Source organism: Montipora foliosa, chromosome 2 (genome assembly GCF_036669935.1).
Source record: "Montipora foliosa isolate CH-2021 chromosome 2, ASM3666993v2, whole genome shotgun sequence".
Taxonomy (NCBI): Eukaryota; Metazoa; Cnidaria; class Anthozoa; order Scleractinia; family Acroporidae; genus Montipora; species Montipora foliosa.
Window position 1 is genome coordinate 11,170,222 of NC_090870.1, and position 14,174 is coordinate 11,184,395.

Here is a 14,174-nt window from a genome sequence, read left to right on the forward strand (position 1 = left end):
TTCCCGTTGCGTCATGTTCTCGCCCACTCCGACCCAAAAACTCATCAAATTTTTTTTCAACAGAAATTTTCGGATAAGGAAAACTGTTTTCATTTAAGAAAATAAACTTATGGGTGTCAAAAGTGAGAGAAGAAAGAAGGATTTGCCAATCGAAACAATAGATTTTCCCCTAGTGATGGTTAAAACCGGAAAGGGAAAAATTTGTCGCTTTCAGCTTCTTAAATGTATGGCGAAACTCGTTTCGTGAACAGATTGATCGTTTCGTTTCATCGTACCCGTGATCAAAACGAAATATTAATGACATCGCTCCTAAAGAAGAGAAATAATTCAACACGCGCTGGGAAGCGTGCTTCGGCAATTATGTAATAACGTGATTCTCTGGACCTTTGAGTATTCTGTATGGCTGATGCATGCCTTCCATCCATTTGTCATGTGCTATTATCATGTGATCAAAATAAATTAAGAACAAGCTGACCAATCAAACGTCTGATTTTTTTAAGCTGTTCAGCATCAACCAATCATATTTAACCTGATATTTATGTTGCAACAGACTCTACTGGTAAATTAACTAGCTCATGCGACGTTAGAAATTATAACTTTTTGTCTCCTGTGGAAGGAGGACGTACGGATAACGCCTCTTTGAAACGAACTCATTCTTCCCTTTATAGATAACGACAAGCAGGTTTCTTTTCTTTAGAGATTTACAGCATGTTAGAACAAGCTAACTCAGACTTTCTTGCGCCGTATTTTACGAACATGAAGCTGGTCGGAACAGGCGGTAGTGGCGCGGTTTATTCTGCCATTGATAGAGAAACGGATCAGCCCGTTGCTTTGAAGAGACTCATTTTACGCGATCAACTGAATTGCAGAGCAGCTTTGAGAGAGTTGAAAATACTGAAGAAGTTAGAACATGAAAACGTCGTGAAGTTAACCAAGGTTGTGGACACGGAGGGCTCACCAATTCAAGAGAGTTCGGTTGAAAATATCAAAGGAGCAAGTGAACTATTTCTTGTAGAAGAATTACTCGACTCTGATTTACATCAAATCCTTCAAAGTAACGGAAAGCTTCGAGAAGACTACGTCAAACTGTTCTTATATCAACTACTAAGAGGACTAAAATACATTCATTCAGCGAATATTGTTCACCGAGACGTAAAACCAAGTAATATCTTAGTTGATAGCAAGACTCTCTTACTGAGTATCGGCGACTTCGGCCGCTCGAGAATTATCGACCCGGCTTACTCGCACACGGGTTACCTAACGCACAGGATATCGACTTTATGGTATAAAGCTCCTGAATTGCTGTTAAACTCTTCTGTGTACGATAGTTCAGTGGACATTTGGGCCGCGGGTTGCGTATTTGCCGAGATGTTGCTGGGCAAGCCATTGTTCGAAGGCAAACATGAAATGGACCAACTCGAAGTTATCTTGGATTCCGTTTGCTTGACGGCTGAAGAATGGTCCAATCTTAAGCCACAAATACCGGAAAAGACTGCGACCGGCAGAGAACAGGGACAAGGAACACCTTTTGGCAGCAAATTCACGCGCATCGACATACAAGGTACGACCGGCTTTTGTTGATGTCAGATTCATGTCAACATGAACTCATTTCTATGCGTGTCAAGGAACTCCTTACGTAACGAAAACCGATTTTCTTTTTAGTTAACGATCGCCACTAATCCGCCGTCATTTCTTTCCTACTCGATATTTTTTGGGGGTTTGTGTTTAGCAAACAATCACTTTCTAGTAAATGGCGGTCAATTTATTCCCAAAAATTCATGTCGATGGCCTTGTGAGAGCTAGCATGAACTGACTGCGTTGACGATGTACTTTGATACCTTATGAATATTTCATAAGAATAGTGAAGTGTGTAAACAAATAAGATGGAAATGTTGCGCGTCCTTATGCAAATTTTTTTCGTTTACCTTGACCTAGATTTCATCTGAAGTATCGAGCAAAACAGGATGACAATTTTTTTGGCATAAAATGCGTTGCTCGTTAAATTAGGTCGCTTTCATTTTTGGTCTTGAAATGAGAATACTTCTAAATTTAGCGGTTATCTTCAACGAAACTGCAACGGTATTTGGAATATTCTGGTGTGATTGTTTTGCGGTTCTTTAAGGAAAAGCGTGAGTGATTGAATCAATTTTATGAGACTTTCTTCGTACCAAAGTAAATTTTTACAAGCAATCCTTTTCCTTATTTCTTCCAGCGTATTAAAAAATGCAAAATCTTTATCAGAAATCGACGTGTTGCCCCTCGAGGGAGATTCTTAAGTCCACAGATGTGAAAAAAAGAATATTTGAAATTCTAATTTGACGTATTTTCGTGCGATAAATTAATTACGCAGGATTGCTGTTCGTCGATCTGTTTAAACCAATTGTTTAAAATGAATCTTATCAAAGTATTCCCTGGCGTTTCATCTCCGTCATGGTAGGTTCGGATAAAGCGAGAATATTCCGAGAAGCGAGTAACAGTTCATGCTAACAGTCATGTGCCCATCTGGGAGGAGTAAGGACACCCACGCAGAAGTGAAACCATCTGTCGATAGCTTCGCTTCAAGTTTTCACGGTAACCAAGACAGCTGTAGAACTTTTAAGAGCAAATAATTGTGTTAGAAGTTAAGCTTTTTTGACTTATTTTCAAAGAACTATTGACTAGTGCAGAATGATTCTAGTTGACATTTTTCATGAGATAGTTGATTATTCCCTCAAGGTTATACAGGGTAGGGTCTAGTGGTCATTATTTTTTTAAAGTCTTTGAGATAGAGGTTGTTAGTCAAAAGAGCTCCTGGCAAGATGTCTCATAAACGACATTTCATTTTTTTTTTCTTATTTTACAAAGATTGCGTTTACCTCTGCTGAAGGATTACAGTAGTGTCATTGTTCGTTGTGGAATGTCCAATTTTATTACCCAATGCTTTGGTCAATGTGTCCCCAATTTTTGTTGTCCTTCAAGCAGCTTGGAAAGAACGAAGTCATTCGATATCTTGTGCTTTGTTTACTGTTGAGAGTTTGGCAGAAATATTAAAAAAAAATGACAAAACACGCACTCAAAACTCACTTGAGACATTTTTGTTGGAGTTTCTCCCTTTTTACAATGTATAGTTTCTGGCAGACATTGTTTTGACGTATGTGGTCACAGCAGTGTTTTGTTTGCATAAGAATAAGAACAATTCTCAGTGGTTTGGTTCTCCTCTTTGTTCCCTTTTGACGTCACCTGGAAAGGCTGCGCAATGATATTCTTTAACAAGACTCAAACAACATTTAAGTGATGAAAATTTTAATTGTTTTTTGCAGCACTTGATTTGTTGGTCAAAATGCTCAAGTTTAATCCAAAGAACAGGATCACAGCTGAAGAAGCCTTGTCACATCCCTATCTGCATCAGTACTCCTTTCCTTGTGACGAGCCCATTTGTTTGGAGCCTTTGTTCATAGAAGATGAGGTGGGAGATTTTGAGGAAGATGTTTTGAAAGACTGGTTATTTGAAGAGTGTGTCTCGCTGGATGATTCAGTAGATTCTGGGATTCAGGAACATGTTCTTGAAGAAGAACTCGCAGAATTACCTGACAGTTGCAGTGAAGTTCTGTCATTGAAGGACTTGATGGCCGATTGTGCAGACCCCATCATTGTTGATGACATTGAAGCTCATCCCCTAAATGGGGAGTGCTACAAGGAGAATTTAGTCAATGATGTGACAGAACGGTTGGGTTTAGACAACAGGAAAGACGGCCTTGACACCTTAGCCACAGCCCTTAAAATTCAAATGTCCTTACAGGGTTCTGGAGGCAGCAAAGATCCAGACAATATCATCATGCCTAACACCAGTATGCCATCTTCAGCTTTTCTGGATAGTGTGTTTGGCAAGGCATACCTCAGAGAAAATGTTAATTTTACATGCAAGAAGAACGTTTTCAACGGTCCATTTGGTTTGTGTTATTTTTAAATGAATTCGAGTGACATTATAATAGAGAATTAAATGGAAGTGGTTGGGTGATATGTTAAAAGTTCTGTAAATCTTTTTTAAATTTTAATTTACCCTGGTAGTCCTAAGCAGGAAATTTTTTAAAGTTTAACCTAGGGATGACCAGTTATTTTTCAAAATAAGTTTTTTTTCAATTTTAACTTGCAAAGACAGTTTTTGAGTAAGAATCTTCTGCTGTAGTTTAGTTTGTAAAGGTGACCTTATTCTTTTTAAGACAAACTCTGTTTTTTTTTAGTGGTTGCATCATTTACGCTATTATTTAAATGAATGAATACAACTTCTTTCTCTCAAAGTAAGGAAGGAAGTTGTCATTCTTACATTATGGATGAGGGTTTGTACACAAGTTTTGTATGTGCAAAAGGTGCTTTGTCCAAAAAACATGAAAATGTCTCTTTGCTCGTAAACAATTTTCTTTGTTACCACTTAATGTTTGCAGAAGGTTCTTTTTTTAAATGTGTAAAGGATGTAAAAGAATTTTTTTTACCGCCAAGAATTGAGAAAAGGTGATTCGAAGTCATTGTACAAAAATAAATTATTATTTTCTGATCACATGAACCTCAACTGCTAATGAACTTCCATTTAATTATAACTGTACAGTGGAAGTCTTGAAATTTTTTTAACAGATTGTTCTATTTATATGTTGTACATTAAAAGTTAAATCAAAATTAATTTATTTGGGTTAAAAGGGGGGTTATTGTAACTAATGATATAATTTGCTGTAAGTACTTATGCTGTACAGATAAATGATATTATTTTTGCGAGAGCATTTTTTTCCAATGCTATGAATTTTATTTATCGTGGCTATAGCTGAACTTAAAAAAAAATAGGTTGTATGGAAAATCAAATGCCGTGTAACTAAAGCATTATATTAGCTGCTAAAACCAGTTTTAAGGCTGCTGCAAAATCTTACCATTCTGACGGTAGTGCTGTGTAATTGTCATTTTTATGAAATTGTGCTATCATATGGAGAAAAACCTCCATTTGCTGTGAACACCGGTTGTTTTTGACAAAAATAAAGAACTATTTATTGTGAATGTGTTTGTTCTTAATTGCTTGACAACTGAAAAATTAGTATTAATACAAGACCCCGGAAGTCGCCAACAATGTGTAAGGGTTTCAATTCTGGTATCCAAGAATTGTCGCTTTTTGTTGATTTTTCGCGCTGAATCGTTGGTTACCATGATAAAATTATCAAGAGAGAGAGCTAGGAGAATTTATAAATTTTGCCAGTGATTCCAAGTCTCATTGGTCAAGAGAATACTACGTTAACAGTTTCCATAAAATTCTTCGAGGTCGGAACTGTCCTGTTTCCCCAAACTTCAATTTCACATTGTTAGAATATAAAGGTGTAATGAAATAGTTGTAGAATTCGTGTTAAATTATTGAAGATTATTGGCACCTGGTCCTCGTTGATGAAGTATCAGACAACACCTACAACGGGCCTGCTTCGCTGGCGGAAGCACGAGTGATTTTCGAGCCAGGGAGAGCGCCGCCAGCCACCCAAACCCGAAAAATTTTGTTCCCCGTGGTGAACTCGAAATTATCTGGTCGTTATCAAACCTTGCACCCTCTGAGTGTCTTAAACGTGAGACCCAAAACTTCAGGCCTCCCCATCAGGAAAGTAAATTACGCGATCAGAACCGCATGAAGTTACGCACTTGACCAGAACTTTCCTGTATAGGTCATGTTACGTCAAAGAACGGAGTCACCCTGGGTTTTCTTAGCAACGCAAAATAATTGCAAACTCTGAAATTGAACAATAGCCTTCAGAAAATCGGGCTGCGATACAGTTCCTCGAGATGACAAGATCTAGCCAGAGTATGTTCGCAACTGTTACTGTAATAAATTCATCCAAAAAAATCGCGTGATCATTGTTTAGAATTGCATGTGTAAGTAAACGGATACGCTTACTGTCACTGAACTTTTTACATCGTCACATCTATTCATGGTTCAATTTGTGCATGAAAGATTCAGGCTTCAATGAGACCCCGTTTATGACTGACTCAGGCTTTCCTTTCGTCGCTGTTTAAGAAACGTTCATAACTGCCGTGTTGAACAAAATCTTGTCACACATGGAAGAGCCATGCTTGTGTTGAAGCCGAGACAAGGTAATCAGCTTAAAATTTTCTGATCTATGGAAAAAACAAAACCCCTTCATCACGACATGATTGACACTTGGTAATTTGTTGAGAGACCTTGAACTTGTAGCTCAATCTCGTTCCCAGGATCTCTATTCTGACTTCCGTCTGGGAAGGACGTGGAAGGGAAAAAGACAAGCCCTGGGAACGAGGTTGCTGGTCTGCGAGCAGGACTTGAGCAGGATACATTGTCCATTCAGGACCTACAATCTTGGTCAAAATAAAATGAAAAAGTAATACCCCCCTCCCCACAAAATCAATGATGAATCCTCGCGCAAGCTGAAGCCCGCCATTTTTTAATCATTGAAATACGGAGGAGGGGTGGTCTTCATTTTCCATTTGAAATGTCCAAGATTGTAGATAAATGACCCACAATTGTGCGTGTGAGGCTCGCGCGCTTCACCCGCGAGGATCACGCTTACGGCGCTTCGCGCCTTCCGAAAAGGGAAGAAACCGACTGTTTTGCAGTCTACCACAAATGTAGTTCCCCAAGAATTCTAGAAGCTCAAATGGGTAAAACGTCCGACCGGTGCCACGGTGGTTGCATCGTAGGTGTACTCTGATTTCGCCCGTCGCCATCTCGCCATGTGGGGCAACCACTACAGTCTCCCATCCAGCATTTGAAAACAGCCGTTTTATCATAGGGAAAATCCCTCTTGAGTAATCCTGCACGTATTCTGTACTGCCTTTTTCATTTGTCCTAATGACCTGTAGCTTCTTTCGTTGACAGGACTAGGGGGCATTGTTTCTGCTTCGTTCTCCAATCACTGCAAGCAACCTCGTTCCCAGGGTCTGTCTTCTTCCCTTCCCAGTCCTTCCCAGACGGAGAGAAGAATAGAGACCCTAGGAACGAGGTTGAGCCACCATTGCATGGAACTTGAACGCACTTTGTGATGTCCTGTTAGTTTTCGTTAAATGACGCCGAATTTAGCGCATTTTATTATATTTGATTCATTTCTGAGTGGATTTCCGTTGAAACAAATTACCAAGTGTCAGAGCAATCATGTCGTGACGAAGGGGTTTTGTTTTCTTTTTTTAGATCGGAACATTTTAAGCCGACTATACCTTGTTCCGGCTTCAACACAAGCATGGCTCTTCGCTCTTCCAGCAATACTTACTTTGATACATGTCAAGGTCCTCATCAGCCTTTGGCTGCTCTTTTATTAACCTGCTTAACCAAATAAAGATATGCATGTATGTATGTAAGATCTCGTTCAGGCCTGAATCTTTCAAGCACAAATTGAACCATGAATAAGCGTGACGATGTAAAAAGTTTACTGACAGTAGGCGTATCAGTTGACTTACACATGTAAGTGTAAACAATGATCACGCGATTTTTTCAGATGATTGCTCGAGCGAGCGCAGCGAGCGAGAGCAACACTAATCTTTCAATGCATCTTGGGGCTATCGCGCACTGAATCTCGAGATTCGCCCGATTATAAATGCTATGCCTTGCGGATTGGGTTCTGAGGTACACTCGGCATTTCTTCGGGCCGTCGAGTTACAGTCTTCGGATTGCCGTCGGACACCGAGCGCCACCGAACGAATGCTCGGCTAATCACATAGCAGAAAAAACCATAATCTTCGTTTCTTTGAGTTGTGGCGGATTTGTGTAGAGGCGGATTTTCCTCTGGATTTTCCTGTTGTTTTCACGGTAAGTATCATTATGAATCGACTTGAAAGTTGTCAGAGCTTTCAAACTGTGTTGTTCTCTGGCTACCACCACCATCGACTACTACAAGGCGTTTGGTCTTAAAAAGTCTCCCCTCTTTGGGGCTGCCTGCATTGATCTGGTCTCCTCCTACTCGAGCATTTCCCTTCTCATTGAGAACGACTAGTTTTATTATAGTAACAGTCGCAGACATTCTCTGGATGGATCTCACAGTGCCCCACCCCATTCTCCGTGCGGCTTGGCCGCTCGTTATTGCCTCCCGCCAGCTGCGCAGTCTACGAAAAAGGCGGTATGGTGCTGAAGAGTACAGGACGAATATAAGATGTAACTGAAAATCTCTAGATGTGATTGCATCTAAAATTACGTTACGTTTTTGTTACATCATTCGTGGCACAAAATTTATGATGTTTTCATCTCGCAAATTTTATTGCTGAAGGCAAATTTTTTTTTCTCGATCGACACTTCCTAAAAGTTCCTTCTGCTCTCCTTAAAAACTACATATCAATATTTATTTACTTTTGCGTCAATATTTGTTTTGCATAAAGCAGGCTAACAAAATCTGTACCTTGCTTAGTTCGCATTTTTGAGAGTTAAAATAGAATTTTTGGTCGTATGTTCCTGACTGCAAGCCGCATATTTTGACGTCCCCCATCCAGATACTAAAAGTCCCGTAACCTGATAACCCGCTAATAGGGCTTCGTTGTTTGCAGTTGCAAATTTAGTAACATTAATAATGAGTTTTTACAACAAATAATTTCAAGTTATATTACAGATTTATCTTTCTGGTAATCTCTCACCACTTTCCGAAGTTTACCTGTAGTTGAAGTTGACTGTAACTGGACAATTTGTGTTAACTGTTTGCGCATTCCACGGATACGCCCTTGTAGGCGTCTTGTTTACCTAAAACAGGAAATTTGGTATGACAGAGCCCCTTAATTTGCTGCTTGGCTGCTATGCTTTCAAATGTATGAACATTCGGTATCTTCTGTATCATTCATAACTTCAGTGCACTGATATTTAAAGGGGCACTGTCATGCTAAATTTAATTTGCTGTCCTTAAGGCCTAGCCAAACGCTGGCAACATTTCAACGCAACATCTTGCAACATTGTTGCATGATGTTGCAACATGTGTTGAACGAAGTAACACTTTCATCTTCAACGCAACATGTCAATGTTCATATACCCCAGGTGTCTGGGGTGCAAGAAGTGGACCTAACGCGCATGCCCTAGCGCAACAATGTTGCGTGAACGTGGCCAAACGAGTACAACATCATGCAGCATCGAAAATGTTGCACGAAAAATTTGACCCAACATGTTGCAACATATGGCAACATGTCGCAACAGGGTGGCAAAACGTTTGCAACATGTTGTGCCCAACAATGTTGCAAGATGTTGCGTTGAAATGTTGCGAGCGTTTGACCAGGCCTTTAGGTCAAAACTGGGTAAAAATCTAAATTAGTACTTTAGCTCACACGTAAATCATTTCTGACAACCCACTGACAAGATATGAAATGTATTTATTGCACACAGAGCAATTCGTATTCACTTTTTTGGCGACTTTCTGAGGACACCATCTCCATTCCCATCCTCCCCATCCATGGATGCAAATAACAAAGAATAGCTTCAGTGTTTTGAAGTTCGACTGAAATAGCGTGACACTGCCTTTTAAGATCGGTTCGAAATCTACAACAGGGCGTTCCTTTTCCGCCTGGGACAAAGGCAACGAGAGGTCCAGCAAGATTATCACCGTTAACGCTCGTAATTGCGCCAATAAAAAAAGAAAGATTTCAACAACAGCCAGTTGACATGGCTAAACCAATACAATCGAGACTTTTGCTGAAATACAAAATACCTGTTTGTTGAAAGTGTTACAGCGCGACGCGCCTTACCGTGGCCACCCAACAAACTTTCACATTTGACAACAACGTATAAGTACGTCAACTCAAACAACCCATTCAACTGTGTTCAACTTACAACCGTGCGAACTTTGCAAGGAGGGGTGACTGTCAATCAAATTCGCTCACCCTGATCGGCGTATAAGTTTTCAAAAACTTTGTTAGGTGGCCACGGTAAGGCGCGTCGCACTGTAATACCAGCTGAAAACAATTTTATTTATTGTATTAACACTGCACCTGCTGACAAAGAATACATCAGGCCTCAGTTGTTCGCAGGGTGGAGAGAGCTATCCACTGGATACATCACAATCCACTCGATAACTCAATTGGTTTTGCTCGTCTTTATCCCGCGCTGGATAGCGATTTATCCGCTGGACAGCGCTATCCACCTTTTGAACAACCGAGGCCAGGCCTTTTCATTACAAAGACATCTTTTTCAACAATGTATTTAACATACATATTTATAATTTTTTAACCTAACTTTTACAGCATTTACTGAACACAGATGCTGTTTCCCGTGCCAAAACTTAGCACGAATCCAACACCGCACGTAAAAGGCACCATGGGAGTTCGGAGCGAACGGAAACCGGAAGTCATTTCAGTAGATTTCGCCTTCATTGGGGGTTCATGTTACATCAGTTATCACACATTTAATCTAGAGCCCTAAACAAGAAACCAATCACAAATGCGTTCAGACTTAAGTCCTGCTAATCCCTTCCCTTCTGAGCTTCTCCGCGGCCAATTACCCAAAATCATCTTTATATGAATAAAAACACTTAGCAATAAAGACGTGCAGGTCTCAAAAGGGATAAAGTTTCTCTTCCGGTTGGCAATAAAACACACCATGTTAAAAAAAATACCACCCAATGTAATGCTTTAATAAGGCAAAAAGTGCCTACGCGTTATACGTTAAATATAAACGCAACAATAAATAGTTTTATAAATCATACTCATTAAGAATAAACTATACACTTAAATTTAAATTTAATAATTAAATTCATTGAAAAATGCAAGGACTCTCTCATTATGAGTCGACGCTGTCAAGACATCAAGTCGTGAAAACCTGGGACTGAATCATGATAGCCTCTATTTCAGAGCGAGTCCACGTCCCATGTTTTCAAATTCAAAAGTTCATTTTTATGACAAGAGGAGCTAATTATCTTCTGAAATTACCGCTCTTGTACTCGCCTTGAGAAAGACGCTGAAGTAGACTAAACAGGAGCTCACAATGGACCACGTGTAAGTTCTGGTGACGGCAAACAAGGACAGAAGAAGACGAGGATATAAATGTGTTTTTCTTTTTTTGTTGTACACGACATCATAAAAGAGGGGATACAATGACGGAATAAAGAATAGTGGCAGGGTTTTTTTGTCGTGGTCCCAAAATAGCTGCTTCCCAGTACAGTCTCGGTGTTGGAAAAGCCGCCGTGCGTGGTAATTTGCGACAGATCCAGTTTAGATCCAGTGCTTCCATAGCATTTCTAAGCTTCTATCCTATAATTCAGTTTTAGGCAAAAAAGAATCAAAAACAATTTGCTGATACAAAACGCTTTTGGTTCGAGATAAACGGACCCTAAGGCCCTGTATCAGACATTAAAAAGTCCTTTGTACAAAGTCACGAGGTTGAAAAAAACAACTTCGATTACACATGGATACTACCTCAGTAATTCAAAATACCGTGTACGAAATCTTGGATGTACATTTTCGTTTTGATTATTGGAAGCGTTAGTTTCCGCGCGCATGCGCTACAGTAAACACCCGCATAAAAGAATCTGTTAGGCTAAAAAATTCATTTAGACCCCCCTTACATAAGAACCAGGTTAGGTTAAAAATTAAACACGTTCTTATTTTAGAAAATGACCTCGAAATTTTAGGTGACCAGAACAAATTGCACTTTAAACTGCACAGATCTTGTTCAAAACTTACTTTTCGTGGTTATGAAATATTAAGGTATCACCTTCCACATCAGAGGAAATCAGTCATACCATATCATAAGAGTGGATATCTTTTGTGGAAATAAGAACCAATTTAAGAACCTACATAGCCTACAACTACTCTAAATAACATTTTTGTATGAACCCATTTAGCTGACCTTAGAAAAATCTAGGTTTTTACATGCGGGTGTTTACTGTATTACTCTATCCATCTGTGAAAGAAAAATGATTCTCGATGATTAAAAATCTCATACAGCCTAAAGTTCTTGAGCTATTATATATTTTCACAGCGTTTTTACAACGCTTCAAAGTCTATCTTGAAAAGGTTATTTCTGAATAGGTTTAGGTATTTATTCCTTACTTTTTGTTAAAAAAGGCGACGAGATTGGTCTTCAAATTATTTGTTGCAAGTAATTGTTTTGGATTGTCTTAATCTCGGGCCACATTCTTAGCCAATCACAAATGATTGCTTGTGTTTCCCGCGCGAAAGGCCGTTTGCATGCGGTACATGTATTTGCTTCGTGTTCTATTGGCCCATTCTACGCCTGGGCCCGGTTGTTCAAAAGCCGGTTAACACTAATCCCAGATTAAAAATTAACCAAGGAGTTTATTTCTCTACTCCTAAATGCTGTTCAACGCTGATATTCGGCAAAACTTTACATTAGAAGAAGTCAATCTTGAAAGACAAAAATAAGCAAAAGAAAATTTTCACCAAAAAGTTGAAAACATGAAACAAATGTTAACGCTAATCCTGGATTAAGTTAATCGGCTTTCGAACAACCGGGCCCTGATGTGATTGGCCAAAATTACTTCTTTAGATTTTGTTTTTTGGTAATTACCTCAAGTCGGTAAAACTTGCTACCATCACGAAACTATCAAATTTGAAAAGCACCAGGACTCTACTCGAAAATGAGTCGTGGCTATGGCACAAACGGCCCCCTTCAATCCGCATCACTGGACCTCCTCGCCTGCATTTTCCATCCTTCTAAAAAGTCTCTTATGGCGTCCTTCTCTTCTGATCCTGTGTTCGGCATGTTAAGCGCATGCTCCAAAATGGCCAAATAGCAAAATTCGTACTGTTCAACTGTTTGAATAGTCAAGGCTCTCTGAGCCCTAAATTGTTTTACTGTGTTAAACACCTCGCATTTGCCAATGTCCGCCAAACGGTCAACATTCACATCAATCGTGCAGAACGTCCCCGTTCGACCAATCCCGGCACTGCAGTGCACAATTATGGGAGGTCCTTTGGGATGCCCCGTCCATTTCGACTCCAGGGATTGCACGGCATCCGCTTGGGCTTCGCGGACAAGACCAACCACATGAAGACAAGATTCCGCTGAAGAGGGCACGCCAAAATCAGGCCAAGAAGTCATTTGAAATTGGATTATTTTCCTTGTTTTCCCAGACTACGATAGAGACAAACAATCAGTAAATAATAGAATATCATTTTCGGTTGGTCGCCCAAGGCCAATCAATTTGACCAAGTGAAAACCAAAACAATGCAGAAACTGGGCCAGAGTAAACGAAAAAGACTAACGCTACCATAAAGGAATGTCTTGAGATCTCACACCAAGGTTGCGCCGAGTAAACCGGTTTAGCTACACAAGATTGTTCCAAACGTATTTAAAGTTACGCGAAGTCGACGTAGAACACAAAATACTACCGTCGGATCTACGACACAACGACGACAACAAGATCGCCAAAACAACAATTTTTGCACGTCAATTTTTGTAACTAACATATTTGCCGGCACGGAGAGACAGAACATTTACTGCAAAGTCATTTAAGTGTGCGACAGACACATGAAAACTAACCGAACACACATCTTCTACTACTTCTCACAATTCCTATCACACGAGTCGTACACACGAACAAATTTTGCCATGCGGCAAACATCTTAACCGCATAAAAGATGACGCGCCTGGTGGTATCTGTCACGTGAAATTTGGGCATATTTTCTCGTAAAAATGAGCAAATAAAACTTTGTCACATGAAAAACTGCCATGTTAAAATAAATTGATCGAGTGGATGGGGCTTTTCACGTGCACCGCACGTACTTCTTGAATTTTTGTACATTTCCTTCCCGTCATCCAAGAATCAGCAACGTGAAATGACCAAACCTCAAGTTCTATCGACAACGCGAACACAAATTTCTCCGATTGGCGCGAAACTTATACGAATGCGCAGTTGCTTGGGTCGGGTATGTGTAACCGGAAAGTTTTTGAAATTGCACACAGGAATTTTTGTTAAATATCCAATTTTTCCAAGTACATTCTTCCAGCCGTTTTGGCTCTCATCGCCTTGCTTTTTTAGCAGAACAAGATTTCACGCTCTCCTCAGCCACCTTGCTTGAACAAGGATTTTAAACTATAACACGAGATACTTTTCTTCAAACACGTTTTAAAATGGTTAAAGTGTACCTAAAGTCAAATATTTTTCGTTCCTAATAATGTCTCCATCCAAAGCAAACATGTCAGCATTGTTACCTAGAATTTCGCTTTTTCCGTGCCGTGCAAGCCATGTAAACTTAGCAGAACTGGAAGTAACTTG

General features: G+C 39.8%; 2 protein-coding genes across 5 annotated transcripts in view; one reads left to right on the plus strand and one right to left on the minus strand.

Moving 5' to 3' along the window:
• Positions 1-545: 545 nt before the first annotated feature.
• LOC137992414 (mitogen-activated protein kinase 4-like) lies at positions 546-5,019 on the plus strand. Its single transcript, XM_068837749.1, has 2 exons — positions 546-1,561; positions 3,300-5,019. Exons 1-2 carry the CDS (start codon positions 709-711, stop codon positions 3,944-3,946), a joined length of 1,500 nt encoding a protein of 499 aa, XP_068693850.1. The 5' UTR covers positions 546-708; the 3' UTR covers positions 3,947-5,019.
• A 4,809-nt stretch (positions 5,020-9,828) lies between these two features.
• Positions 9,829-14,174, minus strand: part of LOC137992415 (tyrosine-protein phosphatase non-receptor type 9-like) — a 22,000-nt gene continuing 17,654 nt past the window's right edge. For 2 of the 4 annotated variants that reach the window (XM_068837752.1, XM_068837751.1), the window contains exon 12: positions 9,832-13,030. In XM_068837752.1, coding sequence (XP_068693853.1) covers positions 12,566-13,030 — 465 coding nt within the window. In that variant the 3' untranslated portion in view covers positions 9,832-12,565. Of the gene's footprint in view, positions 13,031-14,174 lie in introns of all 4 variants that reach the window. The other 2 variants (XM_068837754.1, XM_068837753.1) reach the window with 2 other exon arrangements.